The 16,814-nt window shown below is 34.7% G+C and overlaps 1 protein-coding gene across 2 annotated transcripts; it reads right to left on the bottom strand.

Moving 5' to 3' along the window:
- Window positions 1-7,567: 7,567 nt before the first annotated feature.
- Window positions 7,568-8,743, bottom strand: PDHA2 (pyruvate dehydrogenase E1 subunit alpha 2). Of its 2 annotated transcripts, XM_090267954.1 has the most exons (2): window positions 8,219-8,743; window positions 7,568-8,137 (listed from the first exon to the last, which is right to left on the bottom strand). In XM_090267954.1, exons 1-2 carry the CDS (start codon window positions 8,741-8,743, stop codon window positions 7,568-7,570), a joined length of 1,095 nt encoding a protein of 364 aa, XP_090124080.1. The 2 variants fall into 2 exon arrangements, with proteins under 2 accessions (XP_090124080.1, XP_090124079.1); XM_090267953.1 differs by having other exon boundaries at window positions 7,568-8,743.
- Window positions 8,744-16,814: the final 8,071 nt, after the last annotated feature.

Genomic DNA, 16,814 nt, shown 5'->3' with positions numbered 1-16,814 from the left:
TTAACTCACCTAAGATCACACGCCAAAAAGGACAACAGTTCATTTTAGCTGGTTCTGACTTCAAGTATAGTTGAGTCCAAATGACTATAACCTAGTAAGAATTCAGCTCTTTTTCCTCAGTATAATTCAGCGAATAAATAAGGAATCATTCAAGGTCTGGATAGTGAAACTGTGTTTCTAATATCTTCAGAGCTGCCAGAGTTTCATTTTTGTAGAGGTCTTGGTTCTGATCTCAACATTTTAGTAAAATATAGGAAAACATACCAAAAGACAGTGAGACAACCGACAAAGGATATTTGATCATAAATTTAAACCACAAGAAATATGATACCTCCACAAGAACTGAGTTCATAATATGTTTTCATACTGGTAGTAAACTATAGTGTTTTGGTTCCAAAACTGTATGTTATATTCCACATGACTTCTATAGCCTTTTGACTAATGGACGCTGTAAAGAAAAAAGCTCTCCAATTTTTCAAACCTAGGTGCACCCAAAAGAAGTGATGAGCTGCTCACTTTGCAACACTGCAGACCATATGGATGGTGGTGAAGAAATTCTCTGGGCCCTGTTGGCAAGTTATTCTAAGTCTCTTGTGGAAATTAATTATATAGTACTTTCTAAAGTGACACAGTATCACACTAGTAATGTGCAAAGAAAGTGTTCCACTGAAATCTAGTAACTCAAACTTGCCAGAAATATTATTAAAATAATTATTTCCTCCTACTTTTTTCTTCTTTTTTTGGCACACTGCTACTTCATGAGACGGCAGGTTTTTTAAAAGATCATAACATAACCTATAGCAGGACACAGAAATTACAAAGGCAGTGTTCTCCCTCTTTAATAATTCTAACTTTTGACTGCTGAACTAACACAGCAGCCTGGAAAGCTGCCTTCTAATAGAACATTTGTGGATAATTGAACTCATGCTCATTGTTCAAAAGGTCATGAGGTTTGAGTGGGCTCTTTTCCTTTTGGTAAATTATTCAGCTTGAATATTTATTGGCCTGTCAAAATGGAAGTATTGTATGAACTGTCTTTGTTGCTCTTCAGTGTTTCCTAATTTGATTGTGTTCTTTTCTGTGCCTAACCTCGGCAGAAAATTTCCATCTCTCTTTCTTAAATTCCAGTACAGAGACCTCTTATCTTTGCTCTTTGCTGTATATATCAACCTCATGAATCAAACAGACATGACTTAAGTCAATGAGACTGAATTATAATACTTATTGGAGGGTTCTGGGTTGAATTTTTGTTTTAAGCTTGATAGATCATTGTTTTTATTAATATTTGGAAGCATTCCTTAGAAAGAAACTTATAATTGTGGAAATGGGTCTAATTTTGAAGGAATTGCTAGAATTAAGTTATCTATAGTTATCTATATTACAATAGAATTGCAAAACCTGTACTTCCCAGCTCTCATTCAACCACAGTAGTATCTGCACAATTCCTACATGCTTGACTATAGTTAGTTAATAGATCAATATACCTCAATTGTGCATAAAATTTGGTTGCAACCTGGGGAGTTCAAACTTAGTGGTCCTTCATAACTATTTTCTGTGTGGAATGCTAGCTGAAGGAGAATTACTTAAGAATGAGAGGGTCATGAGAAAACAAAGCATGGCTTCATTTTTAACTTCACTCCAGCTTTGCTTCTCAGGTTTTGTTAATGCTGAGTCCTTAGCTGCTTAGATCCCTCTTTACTACTGAGTAGACTGATCAGGAATAGCTGTGAACTGCCAATGACTTGCTCACATACACCTCAGCATTTCAAGTGCTGACTTCCACTCAGCATGGCCTGATCCTCACCAACCAACAAAAAACTTTCAAGTGGACAATAAAGAAGCCTCTGTCATGAAATTGCAGATGTAATCTTCAGTGTGTTTCTTGATCTATGGTTCACAACATTTTACTGTAAAATCCTGAAAACCTGATGTTTACGGTATTTTAGTTTACCTGAAAACAAGGCAGTGGGAAAATATATATTGAAGAGTTATAGTTTTATTCCTAGCCTTTATTTTAATTAGAAACTCATTTCATCCCCTTGAGATTTCTAAATTGTGAACCTCTGCACTGATGCAAGCTTTCTTTTTCTGACTTGGTTCACTAGCCTTCACCTGTTCTTCTGACATTCCTGGTTTGGGATATAATTTTCATTTCTGCTGAGTTTAATCTTACTTTATATCATGAATAGCTATGGCTATGTAAAAAATTACCTCAGCAGTTAGATTCTTAGATGCAACCATTTTGTTTTTCTTGTGATTTGTACTTTGAGAATCTGGGCAGTTTGGCTAGTGATTCCACTTTTCCTCAAAACATTATGGTCACTTGTTGGCTTTCAGTGGACTTTTTGGAGGGTTCAAGATGGCCTTCCCTTGCATTATTTATTGTCTTTGCAGGTTTGACTGGAAGGCTGAGGTCAACTGCAACTGGTGACCACAGTGCTCCCCTACATACTCTCTAGCGGGGAATTCTTAATTTATTTCAACTTCTTCTCCTTTTTTTTTAATGATTTACTTATTTGTTTGTTTATTTTTTTGTAGAGAGAAAGGGGAAAGGAGAAAGACAGGGAGAGAAACATCACTGTGTGGTTGCCTCTCACTTGCGCCCCCAATTGGGGACTTGACGTGCAACCTAGTCATGTGCCCTGACTGGGAACTGAACCAGCGACACTTGGCTCGCAGGCGGACACTCAATCCACTGAGCCACAGCAGCCAGGTATTCCAACTTCTTAAGTGGAGAAGCATAACTTTCAGAGATAAGGTTCCAAGATACATAAAGCAAAGCCTGCCTGTTTCTTGAGATTCCCTGAAACAGCACAGCATCATCTCTACTGCCTTCTAATGGTAAGAGCAGACACAGACCCACCAGATGCAAAGGGAAGGAACATCAGTCTTGCTTCTCAGCACAAGGAGTATCACAGAACTTGTGGCTGTCTTTCATCTGCTTTACTTCCTACATCCTACGTCTGTTTCTCTCTCAATTTTAATCTTCGTGTTTCTACTCTAAGCCTGAAAATATGAATTCGGTTTCTAGTAAAGTAATTAATAAAATCTGTTGGTTCTAATTTAATTACATTCATTCACTTATTAAGATACTTTTTTTTTTAACCTAGTACATGCTTGAGTATTACAAGAAACAATGATTAGAAAGCAGTACAAAAGAGTAATTTTCAAAATATGGACTTTGTTGTCTGGCTTTGAAACTTACCTCCATTGATTATAAATTATGAAATCTTGAGCAATGTACTTGAGCCTCAATGCCCTCTTTTGTAAAGTGAAGATTAAAATGCTCATATTATTTGCATATTTCAAATATTACATGAAATGATGTATATTAAGTAAATAGTAAGTATATTGTCCTGCACTCAAAAACACACTAGCTAAAAAGAACAGTAGCTATGATTAATAGCTATCATTATTACTCACTGTGTGAGCCTGGATTAGCCATTTACTATTCTAGGACTCCTGTTTTATGTGTTTTTTGTTCTGTATAGTCAGAAAACTTGATTTTTTTTGTTATTCTTATGGTTATGGTATATTACAGTGAAAATATATATATATATATATCAAAATCAGCAAAAGGTAAAGACATGTGGAGAAAAGTTCAAGAGCAATCAGGTGCAAGTTTCCAGGTACCTCCTCTTAGTGGAGTAACATGGGGAACGTGTAAGATGAATTTATCTGGACAAATTAGTAGAGCATGGCTCAAGGCTTCAGGTACACAGAAACATTCTTATCAGGCAGAATATTCAGAAATTATTTCCCAGGGGTGTGAATACAGGCCTTTCTTTGAGAAGTACAGGGTTTAAGCAACCTGGCCAGCTGGGATTATGTCTTCCCTCCTCCCACATACTGCTCTATGATGTTAAAAATAGCAGAACCTGGGTGTAGGGCATATGGGAACTCTGTTCATTGTTCTCAATATTTCTGTAAAAATAAAATTGTTCTAAAAATTAATGTTTACTAAAAATCAATATCCAATTTGACCAGCAGGTCATACATAAACATAAATATTGAGGCTGGAAATATTTTAACACTTGTCTTAAAATTCTTTACTCTAATTGAGATTGTATCATAAGAAATTCTGTTGCATAGTCTTGACCTAGTACCTTTAAAGTCACTTTTATCCTTGTGTTTATAGGAAGGACTGAAATTTTTCTTATCAATACTAGCTTTTATTATTCTTGGTAGCCAAAAAGTGGAAAAGGTTCAAATGTTCATCAGCTGATGAATGTAAAAATAAAATTCAATGTTCATCTTACAGCAAAACTTGAAAACATTATAAGTAAAAGGAGCCAGACACAAATAACATACATATAATATGATTTATGTGAAATTTCCAGAATAGGCAAATTCGGAGACAGAAAATAGGTACGTATTTTCCAGAGGATGAAGAGTCAGGGAAATTTGAATTGACTGATAATGGTTATGGGTGTTCTTTTTGAGGTGATAAGAATATTCTGGAATTAGCAGAAATAGTTACATAATATTGTGAACACTAATATCTACTGAATTGTACACTAAGAGAACAAATTTTATGGTATGTGATTTATATTTATATTTCAATTTTTAAAACTAGCTCTTTCTCACAAATAAATGATGTTAAATTTCAATACCATCTGCTCTGTTTTTTTGTACATTAGATTGGCAGACATATCAATTTTTAAAAATAAACATAATTATAATGTATCTAAGTATTCCTTTTGTAAAATTTTCTTAATCTCCTTTTCTCCTTCCATTACACAGATATGCACACAATCCTTTACTTGTATAGAGTATCATAAAGGTTAAGATAATGGGAACTCTTCCTTCTCTGATATTCTAGCATTGTTGCAACAGTGAAATTCTTATGACCATCATGGCTTATTAGGTCTACTCATATGTGGATACAATAGACTGAGCAGCATAGTAGTATAGACAGGAAACAGAATCCAGATGTCTCATTTCTACACCTCTCTAAATTATAGCTTATTATTAATTTATTGTTTGATCTAATTGAAAACAACATGGGTTTTTGTTTTGCTTTTTGTATTTTTGTTCTTATTTGTTTTGTTTGGCATCATTATAGAATTGTGTGAAACCAGTGATATGATTGTAGTTCTTGAATACACACCCAAAAGCCTGGACATAATTTAATATAGAAAACATTGAAAACTCCACACTTTAATGATATTTTAAAATGTATATTGTGACAAGTGTACTTTATTTCCCTAATATAGCAAAATTAGATTTTTTTTTCCCTGAAATGATCTCTCTGTATAGCTTGGTTTAGTGATGGTTTCATTTCTAATCAATTATTTGCATCTTAAGTTTTACTGATATTAAAAGAATCCATAATATCAATAAACTTTTAAAATTATTTCTGTATATTGTACACAGAAAATAGCTTTGAGCAGCTTATCTTCCACTTGCAAGTTTATGAAAATATAAGTGTGTCCTAATAAATAAAAAGTATAAGATTCTTTTGTGATTGTTTTGCCTATTATGAAATCTTTTTCATTTTTAATTAAAAAATCCAATCAAGGTGACTCTAAGCTGAATCTCAATCATCAAAACACATTAGCTAGTAACATCACTGATTTATAAATAAACAATGCTTACCTCTTCTTTCTAAATTCAGAATGTTATGGTTATCTTACTTGTACACACCTGTTTGGGGAAAGATAGGGAGATTAAACCTATACATATATGTACACACATGTTCATGCACTCACAGGCCTTTAAACTTTTGGTCTTCTGTTAGAAAATGTCTAGCTTTCATTTGGAGAAGTAGATGCTATATATTTTTTAAAAGGTTTAAGCTTTTTAAAAATAAAATATAATTAACATACAATATAATATTAGTTAAAGGTGGATGTAATGATTTGTTATATGCATATATTATGAAGTGATCATCAAAATAAATGTAGTTAACATTCATCACCATGCATAATAACAATTGTTTTTTCTAGTGATGGGTTTTAACCTTTAAAAAATGATTATTTTCGTGTTTTTTACAAACTATTTTTAAATCACTGACAAATTTTGATTTTTGATTTTAGTAAGTCTGTCTCAGAGGAGTGTTAAGATATGCCACACATCAAGCTCAACAGGATTTTAGGTCATTAGCCAAAAATAACCGTGAAAAAATGTTTTTACAAAGTCGTGACTTGCTAATTGACATGGAATTGGACTGAAAAGCAAACCTATTTAGTCCAAATGAGATTCTCCTTTGGAAAAAAAAGCAAGTTATCTGTGAATGATCAGTTCTAGCCAAAGCAAATTTTATTTTCAACTTTTTATCAATATCACCTCCTCTGCTTTACTTCTCTGATGTCACCATATTTGCTCATTTACTTTTTCAGTCTAAAACTTACCAAGGTAGTTCTTTAAGCAACAAATAATAATTGTACAGGTGGATTATAAAATAAGGTTAGCTTTAACCTGAATGTTAAAGCAAAATGCTGTTTTTTCCCCTAGATTTTACTTTGTGTATTTCTTTTAAGTCAGTATGCTAAAAATAATGCAATAACGTATACCATGAAAAAAAATGTCCGTCTCCTGTGTCTCTCTGCCCCTATATTATGTTTCACTGGAGAAATCGTCAGCTTCAATAATGATGGCTGCAATGTCAATATTGAATATGCATGTAGATGTGTATGCACAGGCACCCTTTTATAGTATGTTGTGTTACTGGTTAATTCAAGTAAACTATTATTGTACGTTGCATAATAGTAGGTTGTCCTGACACCTTGGTGAGGCTTGAAATTACCTCTCTACCTCAGGACAGGACTTTACTCACAAACTTCTGGTAGGATGGAGAACTATTTTTTCTTTGAATAACAGTATTTACTCAAATAACATAAAGCTAAATCAAATAGAATCATTACAAAAAATAACTTGGGAAGTTAAATAATTGTGTTTTTTTCTGTCTTCTCTTATAGACTTTTACACATTTAAAATACTCTTTAAGATATTCACACTGTTTAAGTAATTAAACAAAGTGGTCATCAGACTAAGGTGGTTCTAATGCCTTGGTAGCCTATATAATCAAACCAAACATCAGCCAGACTCAACATGCTCAAATCTGAGAAAATAAAACTCTACAACCACCAACCACAAGCCTGTGCCAACTAGGTTTTCCTAAATGAGGCAACCACTTAAGCTATAGCCAATCAAATTATCACTTTGTTTTGCTTCTTTATGAAAACCTCTCCCAAACTCCTGTTGGAAGATGGCTCCTAACTGCCTTTTGCTTGGCACTGCCTGATTCTAATTAATGTATGCTCAGATAAACTCCTGAAAATTTTAATGTGCTTCAGTTTGTCTTTTAAATTACTAACTGATTAACTATATAGTGTCATCTAATGCAATGATGTACAATTGCATGTAATATCCCTTTTAATTGAGTGTAGTTTTCACTGATCTCCTTTAACAGACTCTTAATCTCAATTTCTTTTAATAACATTTACAAGACTTTTGTTTTCTGGATTTGATTGATTCCTTCTTAACAAAATTGGGCACACATTGTCTTAAAGTTGACCATGAATGTTCCTTTGAAGGACTAAAAATAAATTTACAGAGTGTTCCTTTAACTAATGGACTTAAACTTAATCCACTGATTTGTACCACGAACTTCAAACGGTGGATTGTCATTGTAGATATGATGGGCTATTTCTTCCAAAGGTGGTTCACAATCAGTTGTAGCAAACTGAGCGGCATCATCAATCTCTTTCCTCACTTCAGCATCAATTTCTTTCAATTCTTCAACACTGGCAAGCTTGCTATTGACCATTCTATCTTTGAGAAGCATAATTGGATCGCTCTCGCTTCTTACATTCTGAATTTCTTCTCGTGTACGGTAACTGACTCCAGGATCACTCATACTGTGTCCGTGATAACGGTACGTCTGCAGCTCCATCACTATGGGCCCCTTTCCAGATCTACAATAGTCAGCTGCAAACTTAGTTGCCTCCCGAACACACAGCACATCCATTCCATCTACCCTTAGTCCAGGGATAAAATGGCCTCTCTTGTAGTAATCAGCGCTGGCTGATGCTCTCTCAACAGCTGTTCCCATTCCATAACGGTTATTCTCACAGATGAAAACACACGGTAGTTTCCACAAGGCTGCCATGTTGTAAGCTTCAGCAATCTGACCCTGATTGGCAGCACCATCACCGTACGCAGTCAAGCAGACCTCATTGTTTCCTGCATATTTACAGGCCAGAGAAATGCCAGCCCCCAGGGGTCCCTGAGCGCCCACTATGCCATTTCCCCCGTAGAAGTTCTTTGAATACATATGCATGGATCCTCCTTTTCCTTTAGCACAGCCCCCTCTTCGTCCTGTCAGCTCTGCAAGAATTGATCGGGCGGAGAGCCCACGAGTATAGCATAAGCCATGAGCGCGATAGGAAGTGATGACGTGGTCGGTGGGAGTTATCCCGGCCTCCAGGCCCACACAACAGGCCTCCTGACCATCACACAAGTGGCAGAAACCACGAATGAATTTCTGTTTATACAGCTGATCTGCCTTCAATTCCATTCTGCGAACAGTCTGCATCATCTTATAATATTTCAGCCCATCTTCCCGGGTGAGCACTGTTGTGACCGGGGGACCCTCTTCCATCCGATAAAGATCACATTTCTTCATTTCAAATGTAGCATCATTTGAATAGTTACAGGACGCCACCAGCACCCTGCTAGCGGGCTTCTGGGCGACACGGGACAACACGCGGGACACAGCAGATGCGAGCATCTTCCTCATGGAGGACAGCAGGTGGTGGCGGCAGTGGCTGCAGCGGTGGCAACTCCCAACTGCCTGGAGTCAGTTGGGTCCCGTGTCGCCTTCCAACCTCGTTCTCGCTCGAAAGCACGTGACGCCACAGTGGCCTCACTGGTGACAGAAGCCACATCAGGCGCATTGAGTCGATCGTTGGCCACCAGTCTGGATTGGTGGATTTCTACAGGGTCTTCCGGATATAAAATTAATAAAGGTTGTTTCTTATACGGGAAGACTTGACTCAACTACACACTGATCCTAATTAAGGCCATTGTCATTGCTACAACATAATAATCTGAGTCCCTTTTCCCTGATAAATGCTGTTTAGCATTGCTTCTCGAACCAGTATCAGTCACTGGAAGAAAGGAACAAATGCAATCCCCAAGGGACACAAAGAGTTCTGATAGACTAAACCAAAGATATGCTTACCAATATTTCTTTAACATCTTTTCATAAATCCATAACACATGTATGAATATTTTATCCTACTCCAAAATATACCATATATATTTCAATGTTAAAAAAAATCTGTAAATTATTTTGTAGGTTAAGTACTTCACTTAAAAACAAGCAAACACTTTTTAAAGAAAAGTTGGTACTCCAGAAGACTATACCACTTTTATCCCTTGGCTTCTAACATCCCTGTCACCTGGGGAGGTGGAAGCAGCCTAAACACAGAAATAATCTTTACTCGGTCGGGAAAATTGAAGTGTTGAGATGCAGATTGCTATAACAACAATTTTTTGATATGGCACTTTTCTTATAATCCTGAATTTTGTCCAGCCAATTTTATTCCTAATTCCTGATCAATTTACTTTTTTCTTTTTAGTCTTCCTATCAATGTGTTCAACAGGTTTTCATAGAAAACATCAAGATTTAGGTGTTTTTGTTTTTTGTTTGTGTGTCAATCTAAATAGTACCAGCCTTAGACTGAGAAGTTGAGAAGCGTGTTCTTATAAATACCTCTTTATATGGTAAACATTAGAAAGTATAATTTCTTATAAAGTGACCCACTCAACAGTATACAACTTGGACTAAAAAAGAGCAATATTGCATTTCTTTAAGCAAATGGTAACAGTTATACCACAGGACAAAAGCAGTCTTGGGCCTAGGATTACAATGATTACATATCATTTTTCTCTTTTGTGCTTTTACTAAATAGGTGATATTGTCTCTGAATAAACCAATCATAACCAGGGATCCTGCTCTATATAGATTTTTAAGTAATTCACCTCAGTGCATGCTATTTTATATCCACCGCCTATTTGTAAATAGACATACAAATAAAATTCAAAAATCTCTGTTTGTGAATAAATTCTTACCCAAATTTCCCTAGGGTATGTTCAAAGCAGCTGCTTTTTCTACATCTAGTTACAAGATTATTTTTGGATACTTCTTTTGATATTTAGGAGGGAGGGAGAATATAGCTTGTTAAAAAGTTATGATCTTTCTTAAAACTCAGTCCTCCCCCCACCTTCTCAACCAAGCTATCATAATGGGCTTCATTTTTTCACTCAATTTAAAATTCTGCTGTTGGAATTCATGGTCTTGCTGTGATGTTTGCTCCCTCTTTGATAGTTAGCCTTTCTCCACTGTTCTCTTTCATTCTTGCAGGTAACGGAGATCTCCAGGGAGCGTTATCTCCATGAGAATAAGTAAAATGACACCATAGGATAGAACAGTAGTGTTAATGGGTCACTGAGTGACAGCTGAGCCTTCTCTCAGAGGTATCAGCCAGCCTAGCACTGCCAGGAACACAAGAGCTATACAGTAAAGTGTGCCAATTCAGTCTTGTCACATGTAGCCTGGGCTGCAAAGATAGAACTCCCCTTAAAAGCCTGGTGTGACAAGGCTAAACCTGACTCATGCCAGAGGAGAAACATGCAAAGATGCTAATTGGGAAATACCTATGCTACAGGTCACCATCAAAAATGGTCTTTTTTTTTTTTTTTTTTCAATAGTCTCTGGTTAAGGTAATTTTTAAACTTTAAAAAATTTTTTTAACCCATTCAAATTTTCAAAATGGAAGTGGAGTTTTCAGATGTCAGTGTAAACATTTAAAACTCCTCAAGGAGACTGTGAGCTGTTAAACCTCTCCTCTTATCTGCCCCCATCTAGACAAGTTTTAAGCTGCACATGGACAATAGAGTTGATGATATATTTTTATTAAAATGATTTTTTTCTGTATTGTCATTGTTCAATAATAGGTTTATTATCAAACAGAACTAAGAATCATCTACATGCTGACCACTGAAATGTTGTTTGCAATTAAAATCTTCATAAATTCTAAGTTTTTAATTAATACCAAATCTCACTTTTAATATATTTGAAATTAAAAGAAAACAGATGAGCACTTTAATAAGGACAATGGTAGACTTTATGTTTAATTAATAAAAAACACCTAATAAAAGAGAAGCTAGTGATTATAGTAGCCGTCATTCATGTCAGCGTGACAGAATTTCACATTTCATGTCTAATGATTGATCCTAAAGGAGAATTTCTGAATTTATCTTGAAGTGTCACTCCCATTGCATCAATAGCCTATAAAATATTTTTAAATAAGTGAGAGGAAATGTTAAATAAAAAACAAAGAACAGCATGTTTGAAGGACATTTAAATTTCTCCAGTAATAATTGCACTTTTCACTAAATGTTGAGTGAAAAAAAGGCCATTAAAAAAAAAGCCATTAAAAAGTTAATATAATCTAGATAAATAACATTAGATCTCATTATATGGTTAGTGACAATGTGTTTTTTTCATAGCACTGAGATTTGGCAATTAAGAGTGATGATTAAGAACTTAGTGAAAAAAATAAGTTATATATAACTCAGAAAAGAGTTTTCCCCATTTGGTCTATTACTTTATTTCCCTTGGAGAAAGGGAAAATGTCAGTAATATATAGTAAGCGAGATTATTAAAGAACAGTTTAGAAACCTTGATGAACATTTTCTTTCTTCTCCTCATCCCATTGTAATTCTGAAGTATCATTATATAAAAATGCCATGAAGAGAATCTGTGATTGAAAACAAGAAGTAAAATGATAGTGCCCTTATTCCACCCAGATAAGAATGGTATAAGGAAAGGAAAGATCTTATAGGTTCATTTTTAGTAACAACTGATAGAGCCACCATCTTTCTCCTGCTGGATGACCACAGTCATCTGAGTCACCGTGGCCACAATAGTCACACCCTGTCTGTCCCTAGAGTTTGGCACAAAAGCCTAACAAATAGTGATAAAAGGGATCATAATGCAAAAGTATAATTTAAAAAATCTTTGAAAACATTTTTAATAAGGTCTTAATAATTCAAGTTATAATTAACTTTGGTCAGTTAAAAAAAGAAATAAAACTTTATGCATAATCTAGTGTCAAGATTTTCTAATGCGTAGTATCTCAATCACTAGAGGACTAGCATAGACGTCAAGAGTTGTGCTGATTTCTGTTCAGTACTTTGAGTTGTTTTGTAAAATCATAATCTCATATAAAATAAATAAAATCAAGTCAATACATATCTCTAAGAAATAAAAGCAAATTCAATAAAACCCAAGTCAGAGTTAGGTTCATTTGCATTTCCTCCTAAAATTATTTATACTTCTTGGAAAACTGTTTTATCCAGCAGATTTTAATTCTCATACACTTAAAAACACACATCTTTAATTTTTATTTTTTAAACAAACATATATTTATACCTAGTAACTTTAATTTTAATAGCAATAAAGTATATATCAAGTGTGAGAGTAAAAATAAACTTTGCATATTCAATAGTGAAATGAGGACTTCTCACCTCTGCCCAGTCTTTTGTAATATAGTAGTTTCTATTAACTGTACCATTTTATGATGTTTCTTTTATAAATGGTCTCCAATAACCCTTCTGTTCTAACAACTTTGGGTAGACTATTACCTTTTTCTAATATCAGTATGCAATAATATAATTAACACATTTACTTCTTTTGATTTGCTTCTTTGAAGAAGACCCGAGTCACTGGACTAAGTTTAGAAACACAAAAGAAAGTTGGCAAAATTCCAAGGCACTGCTGCCCCCTAGAAGGAAGTTTGAGCAGCACATTTGACCATTACAGACAATTCTTGGGAAAAGGAGGCTCCAGGAAGAAGGCGATTCTTACATCACATTTCAACAACATATTGCTGGCCACATCATCAGTTTTCTTTGCCTTACAGGATATTTTGTTTCTAACTTTGGGCACAGTCTTGGCTATCACATCCTAAACTGAGATCTTAATAGGTCACAAGCATTCTTTCAGGAGACCCCTGCAAACATGTGCAGAGAAACAAGCAACATATTTTGGCAGAATAATATTTTTTAAATAATGGAGATGAATTTTCAAGCTATTATATGCATTGAGGTTTAAGTCACTGTTGTAAATTTTGCCCCGATATGTGATAGCCTTGCATCTATTTGCTAGACATACAAAGTTAACAAAGTTTGCTCATTTGATCCTCAGAGAAGCAGAAAGACAGTTGCTATCATTCTCAGTTTCTACATGAGGAAACTGAGGCCAAGAGGGTTTAGGTAAAAGGCAAAACTTACAAAGATTGTAAAGTTTTTAAAATCATATTTATCCCTTTTTTCTGCACATATAATGAAGTGTTTTCTTTCTATATGTTCCTTTTTGTGTGTGAAATAAGTTTTAAAAACACAGTGATGACATACAATTAGATTTCCCTGTACTTAATTCAGTTCACAGGGAGGTGTTGTGCTGTGAGCTCTCCCGGCTTTCCTGGCACCGCATGTAGAAAAGACCACATCATTATTGAATGACAGAGGAAGCAACACAGGAGCAGCTGTTACAGAGACAGTAAAACTAATGTATTGCATTCCAGGCAATGGTTACAATGACAGTTTGTCTTTATTAGGATCAATGATGAACAAATTAAAAATAGAGTTCTGCCAAACTGCAACATACAAAACAGAACATTCTAATTTTGTAAAGTTGTGTTGTCTCCTTCAATTTGGGAATACAGCAGAGCTGAGAAAACACACTGGGAAATACAGAAATCAGGACTCATAATTATGCAGTACATTATGAATATGAATGCATTTTCTCGAGCAACCTAAGACAATGCTGTAGATGTTTTATGGAGCTTTTTATGCGTGAGAATCTTTCTGTTCCCACAGACCCACTGCGCATCTAGATTCTAAGATATTTCCATAGCATCCAGCACTGTACAATAAAACTAAAAGGTCACCATGGGAGAAGCCTCAGTGAGGTTTTGAAATAAGAGGACCAATAAACATAATCCATACTGGTAAATAAAGATAGTGTACAAGAAGAATTTTTAAGCTCACATATGTTAGGCACTCATCCATGGCATTATATTCAGAAAACAAGGTTGTTGGGCAATGGTCAGAGGAATTAACAAGCTCCTGTCAGGGCCATCAGCTGGCCGAGCTGCTTCCATTCTCTTTGGTCAAGAACACTTCACTGAGACTTATGATGAATTTTTCTGAAAACTCTTAACTTTTATCTGTCCTCATGTATCCCTCGTCCCACCACATTTCATGATAAAAATTACCATCTACTTATAAGGAAGTATTACAGCTTTTAAAGGGATTTTCTAAATTTAATAACTTTTTCCATATTATTTGGAAAATTATATGAAATGTATTGTATTCCCATTGATTGAAGGAAAAATAGACTTGGTGAGGAAAATAAGCCCACTAACCACTGGGCATGGCCTCAGGTCATGCATCTAATTCATGGAGAGCCGGTCTCATCTTTTGATCCAGTGTTCCTTGCCCACACATATTACACTGCTCTGCCGCCCCAGCTGCCTGTCTCTTGATTTTTTCCCCCACATCTACAGAGCTTCCTTCCCTCAATCTCAGCAGAAGAGGAGTTCTCTTCTTATCTGAAATCTAACTCCTCAGCCTTGCTGCAGAACCGGCCATTTGCTCATAATGAGACATCACTCACTCATATACATCACAGTCTGGTCCGCCACCAGAGAATCATCAATTTTGTCTTCTCCTTTGGGTCTTTCCTGCTCATATTTCCTCCGCTCTGAAAGAAGACACCAGAGTCCCCATTGCCTCTTTTAGATCTCATCCTATGTTATCCCTTTTATCTAGTCAAGCTCCACAAACATGCAGCTTGTACCCTCAGTCTCCATTTACTTTCCCCTAATTGCTTCCATATGCTTCTGCAATCTGTGTAGTCAACAATGAACTAAAACTTCTGACATCAAGGACTTGGCTAAATTTAATGACAACTTCAGTATTATCACTCTCTGGAACTCTCTTCCATATAACGTGTTTCTCCGTGGATATTCCCTTACCCTAACTTCAAAAAATAAACCAACTTCTTATGCTGCTTATACTCACACTTCATTTCCTGATGTGTCAACCTCGATCCAAAAAGTAAATGTGGGTCTAAAGTTTAATGCTATATGCTCTATTCTTGCCAGCTACAATGATTACCCACAGATCTCATGTGATTTATTGGTTTAATTCTCACCAGTAGGGAACTATGAACTATGTTTCCAACATTAACTTCCCTTCATCTCTTTATCAGGAACAAAAGAGCATTTGAAAGACTTATGATTATTTAAACCTGAAAATTTCCAAGAAGAATTATTTCTTACCTTCTTCTCATTTAAATAAAAACATCTTCCAAATTTTCTTGTCATCATTAGAGACCTTTATTACTGATTTATAAACTTAAAATATACTTTGACTATAATGTTATTTTTAAAAGTTTGTACTGTGAATGCATAAAAGCACAAAGACAAAATATTTAAATCACCCAAGATAACTGCTGTTAAATGTTTATTTATTTTCTTTATTTTTGAATTTTCTCAGATAATTAGTATCGTACAAAGTCTTTTTAATTTCTTCAGTTTTTTTGTATCATAACTATTTTCAAAATAATCAAAAGTGATTTAAAAAGATTATTTCAATGGCTGCAAAAAAGTCTCCATTACATGGATGTGCCATAACTAACTAAAATATTCTCCTAAGACTAAATACTAGCATTATAACTGAGCTCACACTACATTCCAGTCACTATTCATTATTAAATTTAGTTTACAATCTTAACACAAACATTTAATGTATCCTATGTATTTGTCTCTTATGTTACATTCCCACTCCTTTTCACACATAACTTTGTGCTTATATATTCTAAATAATTACTTATTATTTTTAGTAATATATATTTTTTATATTTAGTCTTTGAGATAGCCAAAAGTGACTGGGTGACACAGGGAGGTGATATTACACCTTAATTTTGTACACTCAGTACTTCCACATCATGGAAGGAGTAGTCTACATATTTATTATTTAGGAATGTTAACTCCATATTTCTATCTATATGTATATCAGCATCTACATAAGCTAAAGAATTTGTTTCAAGGCTCTTCAGTTTTAGTATCTGTCAGTTGATTCTTATTCAAACACTTCCCAGTCTTAATTATTAGAGCATTATATAATTACATATTCAATAGACCAATAGACCATATTTATTTTTCAAAATTGTTGAAGATTTCATAGCCTATATATTATTTTATATGGAGATTAGAGTGATTTTATTAAATTAAACTGTAATTTGTTATTTGGACTGGAGTTTAATTAAACATATACAATGGAGAGAACTATCTTTACCATATGTATTTAGGTTTAGCTTCCAAGAATATTCATCTCTCAACTTATTCACAACTTACACACTGACATCATGTGGCTTTCCTTATGAATATCTTACCCATTATTTGTAAAGTTGTTTCTCATCTTGGGTGATGGTGGTTTTAACAGACAATTATTTATCACCTTCTACTATGTTCCAGGCACATCGCTAAGTGTATTGCAAGCAATAGTTTACTTAACTGTTATAACAATTTTGACATAGATAAGACTGACATTTATTTTACTAATAAGAAAACTAAGACTTTAATAATAACTACATCCAGGAATCAAAAGCCAGTAAGTGACATAAACTGGACTCAAATCCTGATTTGTTTAATTCTAAAGCTTTTAATGTTTCATCAATAATTATGAAGTTAGCCCTGCGACTGAAACACATCATCATGTTAAAAAAATTCTCA

The sequence above is a fragment of the Furipterus horrens genome, unplaced genomic scaffold (assembly GCF_987537825.1).
Source record: "Furipterus horrens unplaced genomic scaffold, mFurHor1.1.pri manual_scaffold_2, whole genome shotgun sequence".
Lineage (NCBI taxonomy): Eukaryota > Metazoa > Chordata > Mammalia > Chiroptera > Furipteridae > Furipterus > Furipterus horrens.
Note: the sequence above shows the minus strand (reverse complement) of the source record. Positions and strands in the feature narration are given on the sequence as shown.

What these genes read in the sequence shown, in the direction of transcription:
- PDHA2 (XM_090267953.1), bottom strand. Translation starts at nt 8,743, where the DNA reads ATGAGGAAGATGCTCGCATCTGCTGTGTCCCGCGTGTTGTCCCGTGTC.